This window comes from Nanorana parkeri, unplaced genomic scaffold, assembly GCF_000935625.1.
Source record: "Nanorana parkeri isolate BGI_ZX_2015 unplaced genomic scaffold, ASM93562v1 scaffold134, whole genome shotgun sequence".
NCBI classification, from domain to species: Eukaryota; Metazoa; Chordata; class Amphibia; order Anura; family Dicroglossidae; genus Nanorana; species Nanorana parkeri.
The window spans coordinates 201,120-220,788 of NW_017306402.1; the positions used below are offsets into that span (position 1 = coordinate 201,120).

The following is a 19,669-nucleotide window of genomic DNA, read 5'->3' on the forward strand; positions in this document are numbered from 1 at the left end:
GGGCACACACCAGCACATATACACGATCGGCTGGCTATAGAGCCGCCGATTGGGTATATGTTAAACAGCCGGTAACGGCTCTATGCATTGCACAGGTTTTTTCTGCCCGTGCACGCCGGCACCCTAGAGCAGAAAAAAAGGCCATCTGGAGAAGGCAACTCGCTAATGCAGCAGTGCCGGACGGCAACTGGTTAATAATATAGTATATTCCATTTATGTTTGATGTAGATGTGAAAGTCAATTTAAATAGAAAAGAGGGTTCCTTTTTATTTTAGCAGAACTTTTTAAGGTAACACATTTATAACAGTATAATACAATTTGAATCATCAAAGCAATAATGGTGCGTTGTCTGACTTTTGGGATCAAAGGCCATTTTATTGCTTCTGATATCCAGTAAAAGTCTTGGCTCTGTTTCACATTGGGACACAGAGAAGCATTAAACTAGAATAATAAAAATATCAGGTTGAATCTTAGCCACAAGGAAAGCAAGGTATGATTCTTAGTGACCCTCATTTACATAGGTCAATAATGCAGACTTTATTTTTTTTAAAACACTAGAAGCAAAGACCTGCAGCTTAAAAGACATAGCAGCGCTCTTGAGAGATTGTGCCAGAAAACTAGGTCTCTGCAAGACTTCACCCTATATAAAGCTGCCTTCCGAAAATATAATTCCTCACTACGTGCTGCCAAACAGACTTATTTTGTCTCTCTCATTAACACTCTCATCCAGACCACGTCAATTCTTTTCTACTTTTTACTCTCTACTATGTCCCCCACCACCTCCACCCACTAACTTACTCACTGCCCAGGACATTGCCATTCTTTTGAAAACCAAAATAGATACAATTCGGGATCAGGTCTCCACTGTCCAGTCACCTTCCCTTATTAACATACCAGAACCATCATCACACTACTTTATTGATTTGACCCTGTTACCACAGAGGAGGTTACAAAGATTGTCTCTGACACCCTCCTCACCACCTGCCCCCTGGACCCTATTCCCTCACCACCCTCTTGCCTAATCCTGCACTCTCTTACTCACACTCACATTTCACAATCTTTCCCTCTCTACTGGCATCTTTCCTTCCCCTCTAAAGCATGCACTGGTCACCCCAATACCCAAAAAACCCTCACTGGACCCAACCAACCACAATAATCTCAGACCTATCTCCTAACTCCCATTCACTTCCAAACTACTAGAACGCCTTATATACAACATCCTGAGCCGCCACCTTACTTATAACAACCTTCTGGACCCCCTACAGTCCAGTTTTCGCCTCACACACTCAGCGGAAACTGTCCTCCTAAAACTCATGAATGACTTACAAACTGCTAAAAACAACGGCCACTACTCCTTAATCTTGCTATTAGACCTTTGTGCTGCTTTTGATACTGTTGACCACCCGCTGCTCCTCAAAAAACTCCACTCACTTAGCCTACAAGACTCTACTCTCTCATGGTTCTCCTCCTACCTATCTAAGCGCTCCTTTAGTGTCACCTACAAATCCCCTCCTCTTTCTCTTTCTGTAGGGGTTCCCCAAGGCTCTGTCCTTGGACCCCTTCTCTTCTCTATCTACACCTCCTTCCTTGGTCAGTTGATAACTTCACATGGCTTCCAATACCATCTCTATGCCAATTGCATTTAAATATATATTTCTACTCCACAACTCAACCCCTCAGTGTCCTTGCGTGTCACTAATCTACTAACTGATGTATCAGTCTGGATGTCACAACACTTCTTAAAACTCAATCTGTCCAAAACTGAGCTCATGATATTTCCTCCTACCCATGCGCCTTCTCCCAACTTTTCCCCTGAGATTGATAAAACTGCTATCCATCCCTCCCCATGCCAAGGTTCTAGGTGTCATCCTTGACTCGGAAATTACCTTTCTGCCCAACATCCAAGCAGTATCCAAATCCTGCCGTCTTCTCCAAACTCTGTCTTCCTTATATTGCAAAGTGCTGTGCAAAGTATTATATTGTAATTGTAAGAGGGACTACAAATCTCAGCAATACATTATACAGCAATACAGAATACCACCAGCTATAGAGGACTACAAATCCCAGTGATACATTATAAAGCAATGTAGAATACCACCAGCTAGAGAGGACTACAAATCCCAGCCATACATTTTACAGCAATGCAGAATACAACAAGCTATAGAGGACTACAAATCCCAGCAATACGTTATACAGCAATGCAAAATAATACCATCAACTAGAGAGGACAACAAATCCCAGCGATACATGATACAGCAATGCCGAATGGCAACCGGCTATAGGGGACTACAAATCTCAGCAATGTATTTTTTTATCAATGCAGAATAATATGAAGCAACATACTCTGCACTGTTCCAGGCTGCCGGCCTAATGTCTCCAGCGAAGGATCTGAGGTGACTGTATGGGGTCTCAGAATGTTGGATCGACTGAACGGCTTCTTCACTTCGGCTCAGCCGAACATGCAGAGTATGTTAAGATGACTGAAGCCAGCCGAAGTCAGCCGATGTACAGTTGAAATCAGCTGTACGGGGCTGAAGTGAATATCCGAACGGCATTCGGCTCAGTTCACTTCAGTGCGGTTATTCACACGGCTGCCTTCAGCAGCTTAGTGAATAACCCCCATACACTAAATTAGTGCCTGCTATTAAAAAACATTCTGAAGGGCATACACTCAAAGTAAACCCTGCTCTCTGAAATGTTTCTCAATTGCAGACATGCCATATTGTGTCACAATCCGGGATCCAGTAGCTGAAACAGCAGGCAAATTCGTGGTATTACAGGCCGAGTTCAGTACACAAGCAGACGGTAGTAGTGTAGGAGTGGGCAGAAGCATAGTAATTGAACAAGCCGAGGTCAGTAGCCAAAAGTATCAGGTATGAAGCAGAAGACAATGAGAGTAGTCGGTGAATCAGCAGCCAAATGTCGGTACATGGATAGCAGTATGAGAGGATTGTATCACAGAAGGAGCAGGAAGCAATATATTGGCAGGAGCACAATAATCTGGCAAGCAAGAAGTGCAGAGGAATGGCTAAAATAGGAAGTTCAAGGGAGGAGCAACGAGTTCAGAGTTCAGCAGAAACTAGGTTTGCCTGAGGATTACACATGAGAGCAAGCAAGAAGCTATCCAAGGTTTCAGAGTGGCTCACCGCCAGACACAGCAGAGGCTCTGGGTTCAGATCTGGATCCTGACACATTGTAAGTGTGTTGTACCCACTGAATCCAAGTGCTCTCATCCTTCCGACAACCCCTTTTATTGTGCCAGTTCTGCAGAGATTACGATCATGCCTCTGCAGTTAACAGTTAACTCCATCTTCCCTATCCCTCCTCCCACCGACACTCGTCATCTAATAACAGAGTCTCACAGTATTGTGCATGGAGGTGTTAAGTGCTGGAGTTTGCATGTGAGGAGTGTGTATTAAAGGTGGAAAAAATGTATGAAAACTAGATTTTATTAAATACAGCCGATACCATAATTAAAAAGGGAAAGTCAACAAACCACTGTATTTTACAGACAATTAATTACCCTGGTGCAAGTCTTTTTTTCTAAACTTGCCCAAGTTTTAGCCTTTACTTTGTTTGCACAGATGTAAAATGTTGTTGCAGAATTAGTTTGTCTAGTATCCTAGTTTTCTTAGCACATGATTTTGTGAAAACAGACATAACATACAGTATTTAAGTACTATTTCTATAAGCTCATACTCACTGATTGGGTTTAGCTTGAGCATCTATATACAACTCTAAGGATTGCAGAGTGTTGCAGTTCATCCCCATTAAACTCAAATAGGGATATGAAAGAAAGAAACCAGGTGATGGGTTCCATGAAGAATTTATTTTATACCACTTTCAGAAAATGTGTAAGGGAATGTACTGGTGTGTCCATATTATTTGCAGCAGATGTTGTATTCCAACAAACCTCACAATAAAGTAGAATAAAATGTTTCAATGCAGCTATTAGAAAGTACTGTACATTTGCATTCTTCAAAGCGAAGCTGTGAGACAGCCATTTAATCAGAGAACATTGCTATGTAACCAGCATAAACATTATGGAACAATATACTAAAGATCTTACCCTAGTGTCAAATTAGTAGCACAGCATCAGAAGCAATGATTTTAAAAGGAAGTACTGTATTAAAGCATTGTCATGTTTGTATGATTTATGCAAATAAGAATATCCTATTTGTAACATCTAAGGAGCCCACCAGGGAGCATAGCATAAAACTATGGTGCACACTGAACTTTTGATGGCAGCAATTTGTATTTGGAAAGTTCAAAAAGTCGCATCTAAATTGTCTTTGCAGATTACACAGTGATTTGCCATTAGTTGCTAAAATGATAACAATAAATGCCCATTTGAAAAATCAGTGTTCCCACTGAGGATCATGACAGCCGATAAATTGAAATAAAAGTAACACAACCAACTCAAAGATAAAAAGCAATCTGAATACATTGTGCTCAGCATGAAACTTACTAACAGGCACAATGTTTTATTTTTAAGTCACTTGCCTTGTAAACTGTAGAATTCGCCAACACTGTTTTGTCTGGTGATATGGTGCCAGTAGGCACTCCGGGGAAGTGAGATGGACTTGGACAGTGTCATTGGTTCAGTCGTACTAGTCTGAAGCTGAAAGACAGTGTGAAAAAGGAAGCATTTGTAAAGTGTTTGTCAAGACTTTAAAGTATATTTGAAACATTATAAAATATTATAATAAGAATTATACAGTATTATAATAAACCAAAAGATGTATACATATGTAGTGCACCCCCCCAAAGAGCCGCAGAGAATAGTTGGGTCATCCATAAAGCCTGTCTAGGGGATTTCAGTATCTGGCTGCCCCAATAGCACTTACCACTATGTATGGTGACTGATAAAAACGAGATCCAGGCTGTAGATAAGATGCTGATGAACTTTATTCATGAACTTCAGGGAGAGAGGGTCAGCGTCAGGATCATACAGGCTAGTATAGACTACTTCAGTCAGTAGAACACAGTAACTGCGGCCATTCACAGACCAGGACCTTTAAATCAGATTGGGCAATCTGTGTGTAAAGCACCCCGCAAAGCAGTAATTGAATAATAAGTCATCAGACATCTTTATCCTTAGTATCAGTAGTAGGCACTGGGCCCCAGACTCAGGCCTCATGGCTAGTCTCCAGACTTCAGGCCTTAACAGTCAGTCCACATAACTGACCTGGGGGAGAAAAAAGCACCTCACATGGTCTGCACCAAGTATTCCTCTCCCAGCATGCACCACCAGCCAACAACCTCCTGGTGATTGGCTAGAGAGACATACATAACAATCCCTTATTGGTTGCTCTGCTCTATGGCAGGAGTACGCCCAGCAGCAGGCAGGTGCACACAATACCTGATTGAATAGGGAAAACCAGATGAGCATAGACTACAAATCAGCATCAGATGGCTTACAATCGGACAATACTAAAATTCCTAAGCACTCCTGCTTACAGGGTGCTACACATAATTAATATGTATATTTTTTGTAATCTTAGAAAAGCTCAGTTTTAAAAACTGGGACAACAGGTGGAAAAGTGTTTAAGAACAAATATATAGGCCAGGCTGCTATGAACCACATTATAGGTGTCATTAACAGTAATCATTAGCTCCACTGCAGCACAGATTCTAATTAACACCATGAGGGTTATTCACAAAAGGGTGAAGAGTTTGGAGAAGGCAGGAGAAGTAGACAAACTAGGACAACATAGCTGAACTGGAAAGTGAGCTGAATTGGAGAATGTTGGCCTAGATTGATTACTTCTCCTGTCTTTTCCAAACTCTTCACCATTTTGTGAATAAACCTACATGTCTTAAACTAGAGCTCCTTGTAAAAGAGGTTGGATTTGGATGCAAGAATGCTCTTTAGAATTATTATACTGGTTACCACACGATGATGGCAGACAGGCATTAAACTTAAGGGTTTAAAGTGAACCTGAGCTTGCTTACACAGGCCATTTGCCAAGAGTTAAGAAAAAAAACTGGTACTTTATGTGACTTCTTGGTGACTGGTTAGTGACTTAAGTACCCAACTTTGAGAGTTTTTCCCTCGCATTATTATGGTTTTTGACACCAATGAATATAATCAATAACATCAAGCATTCGGATCAGGATGACAGCTAGGTAACTAGTATTTTTAGGAGGAGGCCTACATATTTCTCTTAGCACAGATGTTCTTAAATGTTCTTTAATTCTTCAGACACTGAAGTGGTAACACTGCCCCAACCTTGCGTTTTTTTAATCAGTTGCATATTATCACACACTAAAAGGCATAGGTTATTTTCCATCTACAACATGTGACTGTCAGAGAATGCCAGGTTGGAAGCCTGGTGCTGTGTGCTATGTAATCTATCCAGTTATAATATTAAAGAGAACAATTTAAAGATAGAATGGGTGTCTTAAATTATAAAGATAAATTGTCCCCCTTTCCGTGTTTGCTGAATAAATGCAATAAGCGCAAACGCTGCCAGCTGCTAAACCAAAATTGCTCTTACCCACTTGTTACAAAACATAAACAAAAAGAATCAATGTTGCACCTATATAAATACATATATTATATACATAAAACACCACATGTAGTGATATAACGTAGAGCCAAATAAAACAACAAACACATTATAATGCAAAATGTCTCAATATATCAAAACAAATGTCCTTCTCAGAAAATACATCTTCATATCATTCCATCTGTCACCACCCTCCACCTAAAACTGAAAACACACTCACCAATTGTTCTACCTTTCTGTTCCTGAAAGGTATAATAGCTTGGCGAATAATATGTGGCAAACTCATCCACATAGGCACATTCCACCTTTCACTGCATCACCCTTCCAATTAGGTACAAATAAAAAATCCCCCTCCAATTAGCCCTCCAATTAGGTACCCCCCAATGCAATTAGGTACAAATAAAAAATTCCCCTCCAATTAGGTACCCCCAATCCAATTAGGTACAAATAAAAAATTCCCCTCCAATTAGGTACCCCCAATCCAATTAGGTACAAATAAAAAATTCCCCTCCAATTAGGTACCCCCTATCCAATTAGGTACAAATAGAAAATCAGAAAAGCAAACTGCACATCCTTGTGTAAAATACTTATTTGATGTTTAAAAACTTGACATGTATCACATTTTTTAGTGTTCACTACAACACTATGTAACAAGGCATCAACAATGTTTAAAATAATGTTCCAAGCATCTCCCCCGTTCATGCAGCCCGTCGGTCAAAAATATTTTGTCTGCAGCTCTCACAGACTCTGCCCCTACTACATAACCAGGATGCATTCTGACGCATTTTGTCAGTATTGACTTTGTCAAGGGTGCTGTCTGATCTCACATACTCCCTCTTATGCAAGCTGTTACAATGATAACACTGCCACAAATTACCAGACGTGTCCTCCTCACTGTTGCTCAAAGCAGTCTTGCAGGTTTTAGAGAACATATACAGTATAGTTACATAGTTACATAGTATTTGAGGTTGAATAAAGACATTAGTCCATCAAGTCCAACCTATTAGGATCTCATTCTAGGAGTACCCGTAATATATTATATATAATATAATAAAGATAACAAGCGATAACCCGCAAGCAATTTCAGTCATCCTGCACTACTATCTTCCACCTCAGCTGCTTTTTTTATCTGAATTGGTATTGATCAGATGAGATGATCTTTTGAATCCTCTATACTAGCTGAGTATCGGAAGATAATCAGGTCTGAAACATTCTAACTAGTTATTTATTCAGACTTGGTATGGATTATTTAAATTGATTGACTAGAATTCTTATGGGTTTAAAATGTAGAGAAGTAATGCTAGATTTGACCATCTTCTGTTTAATATATATTGTCTTCAATAGAGAAGTAGGAACTAGGAACTATAGTACATATTCCTTTTTTTCCAGAATAAAGATGCCTATTGTATATAATAAAGTATCTAATTTAATAAAACAAGGAAATATTTGACCTTTAATTTCTGGAAACATATATCTTATTCAATTTAAATCTATTTTATTCTTTATTTATTATGCAGTGTTTCCGTTTGTGATTTGCTTCATGGTTGTTGTCCACTGTTTTTCATAGATCAGCAGAATGCAGGTTTTTTTTCAGACCACAAGACAACAGACATGTGAGAACAATGTAGAGAAAATAAATGTCAACATTCATTTTGATATGTCATGTTGTGCTCTAGTAACATGCTCAGTTCCTGTTGGTTTGTGGAAGTAACACTTGGACAGCAAGCTGTTCTAACTATTCTACATGCAGACAGTAGTATTGCACTAATTAGGTAAATATTTCAGAAAGCAAGAAGTTCTCAGGAAACAAAACACAAACTGAAACCAAGCATTAAATTGCTAATTATCTTATAAATTGCAGAAGACCTTTCTAATTCTCATTTTGAAGCACAATAACATATGGTACAAAAGATAATTCAAACATAACAAATAATAATGAGAATATGCTTAAATTTTTCAGGATTTCTCAACTGCGATATTAATGCAGGGGGAAACAACTTGAATAATAAAAAGACTGCCACAAAGCAAAACACCTGCGTGATTAGGCTCTAACAGAAGCAGGCTATTGCACAACAGTTCCCTGGTACACTCAATCAATAGATATGACTTCACTGCCCCCAGAAATAGTAAGTGGCACATGAGTGGGTTAATGGATAGCCAGAATTTAATTTAGGCTTGACTGGTTCCTTCTGTCATTTGCTCATTTGCTACTAGATAGGCCTTTAAATGTATCAAATAGCTACAGCCTCTACATAATGCAAAATGTGTACCAAAAAAAAAAACTTGTGCATTTTGTGATGCACGCCAGAATTTGTTCTTCAGTATTTTGCCTATACAGAGCAGAGGGAATCTAGTAAAGGTTTATTTCCCTAATTTTTTGCAAAACATTAGTATAATTACACCACAGTGTACTAAGTCCGTAATCAATATAGCAAAATGTTTTTGTGTTGTGTTAGCCAGTGTTTCTCAACCTTTTTTTAGTCATGGCACCTTTTAAAAGTATGCACAATCCAGTCTAAAATGTAAGAAACGTAAATGTAAAAACCTAAAGGCAAGAAAAAACCCCAAAAAAGACATCAGAAACCCCACCTCCACTTCAGGAGCCTGATTCACATCAGAAGTCCCCCTCTACACATCAGAAGCCCCCCTCTACACATCAGAAGCCCCCTTCACATTGGAGTCCCCCCGTAGCATACATTTTAAGGCACTTCTGACAAAGCCAGCTGCAGTAAACCATATCAGCATATTCAGTATGACATGGCTTGCCAACATCATAACTATATACACCACTCTGCCCATAGTAACAGCTTGACACTCATGACAAAAAAATGATGCCACTAATAATACATAATAAGATGTTGTATTGTATTGCATTGCAATACAAAAAAAAGCAGGTTAAATAATGTATGATGTTGAGAAATATATTCAGCAGGATAACTTGGCTGTGTTTAAGGGGAATTTAAACATAGCTTTCTTATGCCCATGACTGCTTTAGCGAGGCTTAAACACACAGTTTTTTATTGTGTGACATAGTCCCTTTAACTTATTTAGGATATACTCAAGAAATTCAATGTGGATAATAGGTTTTGTGTTATATAAACACAAAAAAAATATCTGGAGCTTGTATTTGTTTTATTGTCTATCCTAAATTATTAATAAATGCTCACTATGAGCTGGAATTGTTTCATTGAAAATGTTAATGGTGAGCAGTCAAGCTACATAAATGAAGCTGGAATATTTCCCGTAATAAAAACTATTTTATATTAAACAATTATAGGATAAGAAGCTTGGCTTTGTTTAAATATATCTCCCCCACCCCCTCAAGTCATGACTGCATACATATGGAGGTGGATGACCTGTGTTTTGAGTTGGTGGTTTATCAAATAAAGTTACACCAATTTGAGTTCCTGTGCTCCAACAGGTCCACCCCCATCCCTCTGTTACCTGTCCTTATTCGTTATTAATTCCAAGGGAATAAATAACTAAATGTGCTATTTTTCACGTATACACACTCACAGTGGGTATCCATTCTAGTGCCTTGTAGCTGTTAGCTTGCTTATTGGCACAGTTCATTTTCTATATATATTATTCATTCCAAGGGAATATTCTGTTCATTTATGGCAAGCTATGAATGTTTAGGTCTTTTACTGTTTTTCAGGTAAGTAACAAAACATAAATGGAAACCAGTTCTAATAATTTCTACAGTACATTGTTAATAGTCTCTAGACTGTCCTTTTTAACAGCCTCCCTGCTTCATTTGATTGATAATAGACTATGAGCCACAAATAATTATTAAAACAAGCTTCTACACAGTTATCTACTGTACAATTCTTGTAGTTGATTTTTTTTATGTTAAATGCAACTTTAGCCATGCATAGAACACAATAATTAACCCAACAAGGCTATTCACTAAAGGATAAAGAGTTTGGAGAAGGCAGGAGAAGTGAACAATCTAGGCCAACATTGCTGATTTGGAACATTTTGCTGTTTAGCTCACTTTCCGGTTCAGCTATGTTATCCTAGAATGTTCACTTCTCCTGCCTTCTCCAAACTCTTCACGCTTTAGTGAACACCTCTGTAAGTAGGTGCACTATGTGTTGCGTCACCCATTTTACAACACAGTTTAACTCTTGGAGGTGAAGAAGGGAAGAAGAGGAAGGAAAATGTTGCCATGGCAGTACAAAGTACACATTAAAATAGAGTAGACCATGAAAATTAGTATTTAAGTAAAGGCTTTTAGCAGGACATTGCCATGTTTAAAGTGACACATTAAAAATGCATTTAATAGAAATGTATCTTATTTTTGTATCACTCAGCTGTAGATCCTCAAATCATCTCGGAATTGCTGCTGACACTGTCCTTCCTTCTGGAGGGTGGCTACTTTTGTTCCCCATGGTCCCTGTGTGTGTTGTAAAGTAGCTACCGCTCCAAGCTCACTCCAGTGATGGACTACAATGTCACATTTAGTTTACTAATTTGTATTGAGATTGTAGTCTATTACGGTAACTACTTTACAACACTTACAGGGATTGTGGGGAACAAAACTAGCCACCCACACGAATGAAGGACACGATCAGCATGAATTCAGAGATGATTTGAAGATCTACAACTGAGTGATACACAAATAAGCTACATTGTTGTTAATAGTTAAGGTATTTAGATGTTTTTTTTTTTTTAATCTAGCTCCTCAGTTTAATGTCACTTTCACTACATTTAACCGAACAAGTTTTGCTGTGCCTTTTCTATCCATTTGCAATGTACTTACGTCACTACAGTATATATGTGTGCATGTAGCCAGCAGCTCCACAGAACCTGGTGCCCATAGCAACTATTGACCTTGCAACATGGATAAGGTAGATTGCAGTTTATTCATCATAAACATTTCAAAGAGAATACAGCAGCACCTGTGCTAGAGGCAGCTAACTGAACTGTGAACATTATTGATGATTTTAGTATGAAACAAGCACTAAACATTGCCTGTAGACAGCACGAAACATAGCTCACTGTAAACTGTATGCATTTTGCTTTATATCCAGAGTGCCGCATCCTTTTTGATTACAGTTTTAGTTCATCATACAGCTTTTCAATTTTATAGGCTGAAAGAATGGAGCGCATGTATGAAAATTACTAGTGATCTATTGACAAATGACTGCCTACAACATTGATGGATTGCTGCGTAGCTGTGAATTGCTTGATTGCTTATCATTTAGTGACCTCACAGGGTATGCAGGCAAATGTCTAAATGTTAGCACATTACGGCTTACAGGTGTTATTTGTGCATCAAACTCAAAAGCTGTAACCTTGAGCCTGGGCGGGTGTCGATATCAGCACAGAAAATTATTGTCTGGGAATAGTGATTTCAAAAATGTATTCAGGACAAAGTCAGGGTGTGCTCCCTCTTTTTGGCCTAACCAAATTTGACCCCAGTAATTTTACTCTACATCAGAATAATTCTTCTACATTAATAGGACTTTTATTTCAGAGAATAGATGCAGGCAGGCACTCACCTTCCCCTCCCCCAGGCGACGCCCTTCTCTGTCATCTCCACAACTCCCAGCAGCCCCCCTTACCCTTACAGAGAAAAGAGAACCCTAAAATTGTGAGAGAGATATCTACCCATCAAGGGGCACTTCATACCTGTTCAGTGCATTAAGACATTAATTTGAATGTGCATGAGGTTCTTTGTTAACATGTCATGCATTAAAGTGACACTAAACTCAGGAGTTAAACCTTAAAAAAAACATACAAGTACCTTAACTATTAACAATACTATATTTGTGTATCACTCAGCTGTAGATCCTCAGCTCCCTACAATGATAAACTATAATCTCAATACAAATGCGTAAATTAAATGGAAGATTGTAACCTATCACGGAAGCTAGCTTGGAGTGGTGTCTACTTTACAACACACACATGGACCATGGGGAACAATAGTAGCCACCTTCCAGAAGGAAGGACAGTGTCAGCATAAATTCAGAGATAATTTGAGGTTCTACAGCCGAGTGATACACAAATAAGCTACATTTTTGTTAATAGTTAACTTAATGCTTTTTAAGGTTTAACTCCTGAGTTTAGTGTCATTTTAAGGCAGCCCAAGAAATATAACACAGCACCCCTTACTGGGAAACCCCTATAAGTTGGGTGCTGAAATGATTGTGGATGGTGCCGCATAAATTTATGAAGTGACAGGATGACACCAGAAACACCAGATATAAGTCAAAGCAAAGTCCTTTATGGACACATATTGTGTCCATAATACTGAGCCTGATGTATCATACTGAGCCTGATGAAAGGACCCTGCACTGCCCTGAAACGTTGCCATCTATATGACAATATGCATCAATAAAGGATGTTTGCTTTGACTTCTATCCTGCTAGTGGTATCCTGTTACTTTAAGGCAGTGGGCTTCAAGACAGGTACATTACTTTACGGCTTTGGGGGTGAATAAATTGCATCGCAATGCATTAATGCATGTATTACTATTACACATTACCAAATGCATAAGTGTAAACCTGGGCTGAAGAGCTGCTGTATTTCTGGCATGACACTAACAGTGGCATACATGTGGCATTATAAAATCTTTATTCTTATGGATGAAGAAGTAAAGCATTGGTACTTAATCTAAAAATAGCCATACACATAGGTTTTCTAACGAGATGGAAAATCTTCCTTTGCAATCATCAGTGTCTCTGCATGTTTGAGATGCTCCTTATTGCAAACTGCAATTCAGGAATGGTCAGATAAGTGGAAGCAATGCTCATAATATTCAAATAATTAATCTTTGAATACATTTTAAATATGCTTTCAAATGATATTAAAGTCAAAAGGTTTTTAAGCTATGGTATTTCCAAATGCTGATTAAATCACTTATAACGGACATTGCTTCTTGATGTTTAAATGTTTTAGCTTCCCACAGAATCAGCTGGTTTCCTGAGCACTGGCCCTGATATCCTGTTTTAGGGTGTCTCCTTTCCATTACAGGGTCCTATGGAGCCACTCTTGTGTGTGTTAGTAAGCTGTGCATATCTCCACAAACACAGAGGTACAGCAGGAGAAGCCATTAATAGGACTTTTATATCAGAGAATAGATGCAGGCAGGCACTCGCCTTCCCCTCCCCCAGGCAACACCCTTCTCTGTCATCTCCACAACCCCTGCTTCCCTCTCCTCCTTCCTCCCCCTGCTCTCCCCTCCCCCGCTCCAAGCTAGTAGATGGACAGCAGCTGCAGCCTGCTCTGTCCCTTGTAATTTTGTACTCTACAGGCAGTTCAGGGAAGCTGAGCTGAGGGAGTTGGAGCCAACTATTTGGAAATATGATGACTGTAAGTGCTTGGGAAAAAATACAAAGAAATACCTTGTTGGGCAATGTATATTTGTTTGATCTGGATTCATTATAGAAAAAAGTTTGAGAGTGTAATACAGCTTTAATTGAAACAATTATTGACAATTTAAGGTCACTGCAATTAACCAGAAGCATAAGTCGTTGTGACTTTCCGTGGCTATTATCCTCACTGTGGATGCCTAGTGAACAGAGGAATGCTTTAAAATATTCAATGACATCCTATAAACATAATTTCCCCTCTAAAACACACAGTCCTCCTTCATTCACTGGCAATAAAGAACTAAAGCCTCAATCAGACATAGCTTCACTGGTGGTAGGAATCAGCATTTACTGCTGGTGGAGAAACCTAGGCTCCATTCACTCTTGTGTGTGAGTACAGCTGAGACTATATACAGATTTGTACCCTGTACAAATCAGTGGCGTACACCACCGCTGTTTGCATGTAACTGCTCGTACAAACAGTTACTTGTAACTAGGGCCTCTGACGGTCCTAGGCAGTTTGCATCCAGGGCCAGCTTTTTTTGGCTGCATACAAACTGGACACAACTAATTGTTCAGTCTAAATACAGCCATGGAAAAGAGTGCTGCTGTGTCCAGATGCGGCATTTTCTATCCTATCTGCCCATCTGAATGAGACCTAATGGTATCACTTAATTCACTGTTATATAAGTATGTAGAATGCTTGGACACGAGTTTTGTGATCCATTACTAAAGGCTCCTAGTTGGAGTCCATCCAGCCAACAGCAGATCCCCTGAGAGCCATGAGTTGAGCAGCAGTAGAAGACGAAATTGAAGTGTTCTCCCTCTCCCATACTTGTACACAGGTCAGGGCAAGGAAGAAGAAGAGTGAGGTGTGTTTCTGTGTTTTTCTGTCAGTGAAAGCAGAAAAGAGAAAAAGAATTGTGTGATTACTGAAGTCCTTTAGTAAACTGTGCTTAAGTGCATTAAATCAACAGTAGAGTAAGCTGAGTAATTGTGGCACTTTAGTTTGTATCTATAAGTGCTGGTGCCACTTGTAAACACAGAAGCTGGCAAAGGAAGTCTCCTACTACTTGCTTTATCTCTCTGATAACATCATCTGATGCATAGCACAGCAAAGGAAGTGAGCAGTGGAAGACTTCCTCTGCTTGCTTCTGTGTTTATAAGTGGCAGCAGCAAGTTGGTCAACTATCACAGTGGCTCCCAGGGCACAGGACCAGTGATGGGAGGTGACTGTATACAGTACCAGTGTATTTGGACACAAAGAAAGCCTTTCTATTAGTATGTTAGGGCCAACTTTTCTCTAGTTTCTTTGTATACTGGCAAGGAGTTTATTTTACTCATAGCAACTGGACACATTTCTGCTGCTTATGTTTATAGCCATCACTTAAAATGTCTGACACTTTCTTTAACTCACCTACTTCTGTAAACATTTATGTGTGTGTGTGTGTGTGTGTGTGTGTGTGTGTGTGTGTGTGTGTGTATGTGTGTATATGTGACGGGGATTACCTGTAATGAGTAACATGAACTGAGCTTGACATAAACTAAATGCATTTTAAAAAAAGCTTTATTTCTTTTTCAATTAGTTTGTGTTAAAATTTTTGTCCTGAGAGGATCATAGAATTTATAGCTAATATTGATATTGAGGTTGATGCTACAGTAACTATACATTAGATATATTAAAGTAGGTATAAACCCTGAGCGACATTTAGTTTGCTAAAGCAATGTTTATCAGAAATGGTTAATATGCTAAATAAAACACTTGTTTTCACTTTTTCCTTTGTCATCTCCTGAAGCCATTCACTATCTTTATGTTGGATGGCATTACCCAGGTGGGGTCACTTGATGGTGACAACAGTGAACCATGCCTGCATAATATGGATTGAAATGGCCACTTGTAGTCTTTGTCAGAAGCCCGCGTGATAGCATGATAATGTAGGGCACAATTGGGAGACTTATCGTTACCCCAAAGTGACAAAGTGTTGTTACTCTATAACAAGGATTGCCTAAAATAGGATTTTGATCAACAGGTATTATTTTAATAAAAGCTGCAGATTTTAAAACATATTAAAAACTACTTTTGATATATTAACATTTTAAAGCTTATATTGTGGTTTAGCTAGTTTTTAGAGACTTTAGTTATTATGTTTACGAATACCTTGCAAAATGTTTTTTTACTGACAAAATATTTGTTTCCTTTTTCTCTTCCCATGTTAACATTGTTAAGCTATAACCGCAGTTATAAGCTACAGGCTGGTATAGGTTATTGAGACAGACTTCCTTGAAAACTGGAGGTTGCCCAAGTTTTGTTCCTCAAATGAGTCTGAATCACAAAAAAGAGAAAAAAATGTTTAATGTAACACTTTCAAAATATTCTAGATGTGTACCTTGAAATAAATTCCTTTCTAAAAAAATCTCACTCTATTCAACTGCCCAATAAAAATACTACAGGTGTTGTGAAATGAGCCACCCAAATGGACTTCCGTGTGGTCCTAAACCAGTTGGCAGACACAGTGTACATTTAGAGCTGTAAATGAACACTGTTTTACATGACTTAATAGAACATATTAGATAGAATGGAACTAAAATATTCAGCAGATGCCGGTGTTTAGTTCCTTGCTGCCAAAAGGCTTGCGTTCACTGCTCTGGCTTAATACATTCACAGATGTTTTAAAAGCCTGGCAAAAAAGGAGATGCTGTAATCCCAATGCCAACAAGCACATAACGCTTTCATCAACATATTGAACATGTTTATCAAGACCCAAAAGGGAATACATTGTAAATGGAAAAGTCCCCTTTTCCTCTCTCTCTCTCTCTCTCATTTGAGACAAATGCAAGGCAATGAAACAACATGTTGTATTGTATGACTGAATAGAAAGCAGATTGCTTTTTAATTAAAAGCACAAAGTTAATATACAATTACATGCAAAATCGTGAAACCTATGCTGACATAAATACGGAGGCAGCCATTGCTGACCTCCGTTTTAGAAAATGTTAGCTGCCCAGATGACATGCCGATCCAATGGCTTGAAGTAGAGGTTAACCCTAGCTGGAGTTTTCTAAAGCACTGTATATAATACAAACATTTATTTTCTCAAATTGACTTCCACGAGAGACTTACACCTCAGAAAAAGCATAACCACAAATTTTGAAAGAAAGTCCTTTTAAAGAATTGGTCCATTTTTGCATTTTCCCTTTCTGGAGGGGAGACATCGCTTGGAGGTTGATTGAAGAAGGCTCAGCCCAAAGCTTTCATCTGCAGTACTCCACCTACCCTCTTTTCCCTTACCCTTGTTGATAGGGGAGAATCTTGTCCATTTTTGCACCCCAGAAAAACGAAAACCTTTTTGAAGCTCTCTTTCATTGTGTTCCATGTTATGTTCATAGGGCGGACAGCAGCTCCAGGGGTGACAGGCACCTGAGGCACCAGTAAAATGCAGGTAACTCTTGAATCAGTGTCTTGTCTGGTTGTGTATTGTTCTCTGCGGCCTCTTGGTGCAATAGGGTTGCTTTTGTTGGTGGGCTTCTAGTATCCTGGCATGGTTACCCTTATTTTACCCTTGGCATGAGTTCCTGTTCACAAATTAAAACATTAGGTTTCATGGGAAACCTGTTTGCATTACTCTGCATGTTGCAGGCCTGGATTCCTTTATAGTTTATGGTCCCTACTAATTCTAAACAGTAAATGAATGGCAATGCTGAGGTGGCTCAATCTTTATCCTTTTCATGATTATTGATTAGGGGGGAACTGTAGGAACCTCTCCTATAATATTAAGAAGGAACTGCTATCTACTTTCCAGTAGATCCTTCTTGGCTCATCTAAATCTTTGTACAAGTTAAGTTTTTCTGGAGGTTTTTCTATGGGTATGGTTTTGACTCTACTGTCTCCCAGCCTGACTCCTGAGTAACAAGACCTGTATATAGGGTTAATTTACTAATGGCAAATATGGTGAAGCTCTACTGACTTCCATAACCAAGCTGTGTGAAAGCAAAATTAATGTTTTTTCCCTGGCACATGACTGGGTATTCTTTTAAAAAATAGATTTCACCACATTTACTAAGGGAAACTTCCCTGCAAAGTGCAAATTCTCTTGCAAAGTGAACAGCCTATTTGCCTTTAGTAAATCAACCCCTTTACTTCCACTGAGCTACAGTGAGTGAGTTTTGAGACAGTAGTAGTCTGTGTGTTCAAAGACTAAAAACCTAAGAAAAAGACTGAGATAATAAACAGTCTAGCAGACAGGCTAGGACTTACATTATTTGTCTAGCTATGACAGAACCGTGGGTTAAATAGCCAGGATACTGGTCATTATTTGTACAATATATGCACGTTCTACGTAAATAGGCAAGGAGATCTCAACTGTGTCTCCTACCAAATACCCTCACCTTAATATTGTATTCAATGTGGTATGTGAATGTATAGAAGGGACTGTGCCCTATTGATTACAATATTAAGAACTCACTGGAAGTCTATATATGATCAAAATACACATGTTGGTCTACATGCATTGTTTACAACTGAATTCAGGAATTGCATGCGGCACTGGACTTTTAATTCACAAATGTGGTGGAAACCAAAGCATTGAAGGGCATTGCTATATGTTAAACACAGTCATCTATATGGAGCTATTTTTGAGTCACATGCACACTATGCCCAAGGGATGTAGTTGACTGTTTCCTGGATTTACAACTCCTTTACTTCTGCAATATGCTCTGGAATCCAAATTGGCATACACATCAGTTGTTTCAGCACCAGGATATATAGTATCCTGGAAATATTAGTAGGTATTTGATGGTATATACAGTAGTGGCTCCACAGGCATGCTGGGGATACTTTTAAAGGTTTTTAGGATGGGGGATTTATTTCATGTTTGACATATTTTGTTTTACTTATGAAGTACAATAAAATTGTGACAATTTTTATATATGTGTGGCAAGAATTGTGTGGGTTTGAGTACCACTGGCACAAGAGGTCTGAACATTTTGTTTCTATTTAACCCCTTCGTGACTGACGACGTACAGTGTACGTCGCCAGCATCGGGGCTGTTTAAACAGACTCCCGGTGACTTTACAAGTCACAAGGGATTTGCTTTACCTTTGGAAAAGTGCAACCTGTCCTACACAGGCAAAATGTATCATGATCAGTATTTGTACATTGGTGTAGGGCTTCTGATTAAGTATTTCACCCACAAGCCTAATAAAAATGGAAAGAATAAACAGCTTAGCAGTCAGGCTAGAGCTGGCACTATCTGTTTTTATGAGCATTCATTTGCAGTGTTAAATATTTCAATGTGCAAAGCAATATTTTTTCAATTAATGCAATAGAAGAAAACATGCTTTTTATTTAATTCTGGTAAGGATTAACGCTAATCCAATTGTATTGTGTTTCATAAATAATAGGACACTCATGAATAATCAGCAGGAGATTCATGGATAAATCTTTTCAATTAATTAAAATCACGACTCACGGTGTGAAAATATTTCCTACACATTTGCAGGCTTTTGTTATGTTTGTTCTTATGTAGTGTGGCTAACTATATCATGAATTTATTTGAAAACAGGAGATAGGTAGTGTAGCTGTGCAATGACATTATTCTTAACCTTTTGCTATTTAATCCATATGGTAATCCAAACCCTTTGCAAACTAATCCACTTTCATTCAAAAGTCTAAATACTGTTTTGTGAAGTTACTTTGTGATACTTGATCTGAATTTATTTATAGTAATAAGGGAAGATTTAATTGTGTGTTAAAAATCAAGAAGAGCAGACTATTATTCACTTCTGTTCATTTACATATACAGTAGATGTGTGTGTGTATTTACTGTATATATATATATA

General features: G+C 38.6%; 1 protein-coding gene across 1 annotated transcript in view; it reads right to left on the reverse strand.

Annotated features, from left to right (window-relative positions):
* The window catches only part of LOC108784954 (docking protein 6), a 322,423-nt gene that overhangs the window by 70,949 nt on the left and 231,805 nt on the right, over window positions 1-19,669 (reverse strand). Inside the window, exon 7 of the mRNA XM_018553907.1 lies at window positions 4,504-4,621. Coding sequence (XP_018409409.1) covers window positions 4,504-4,621 — 118 coding nt within the window. The remainder of the gene's footprint in view (window positions 1-4,503; window positions 4,622-19,669) is intronic.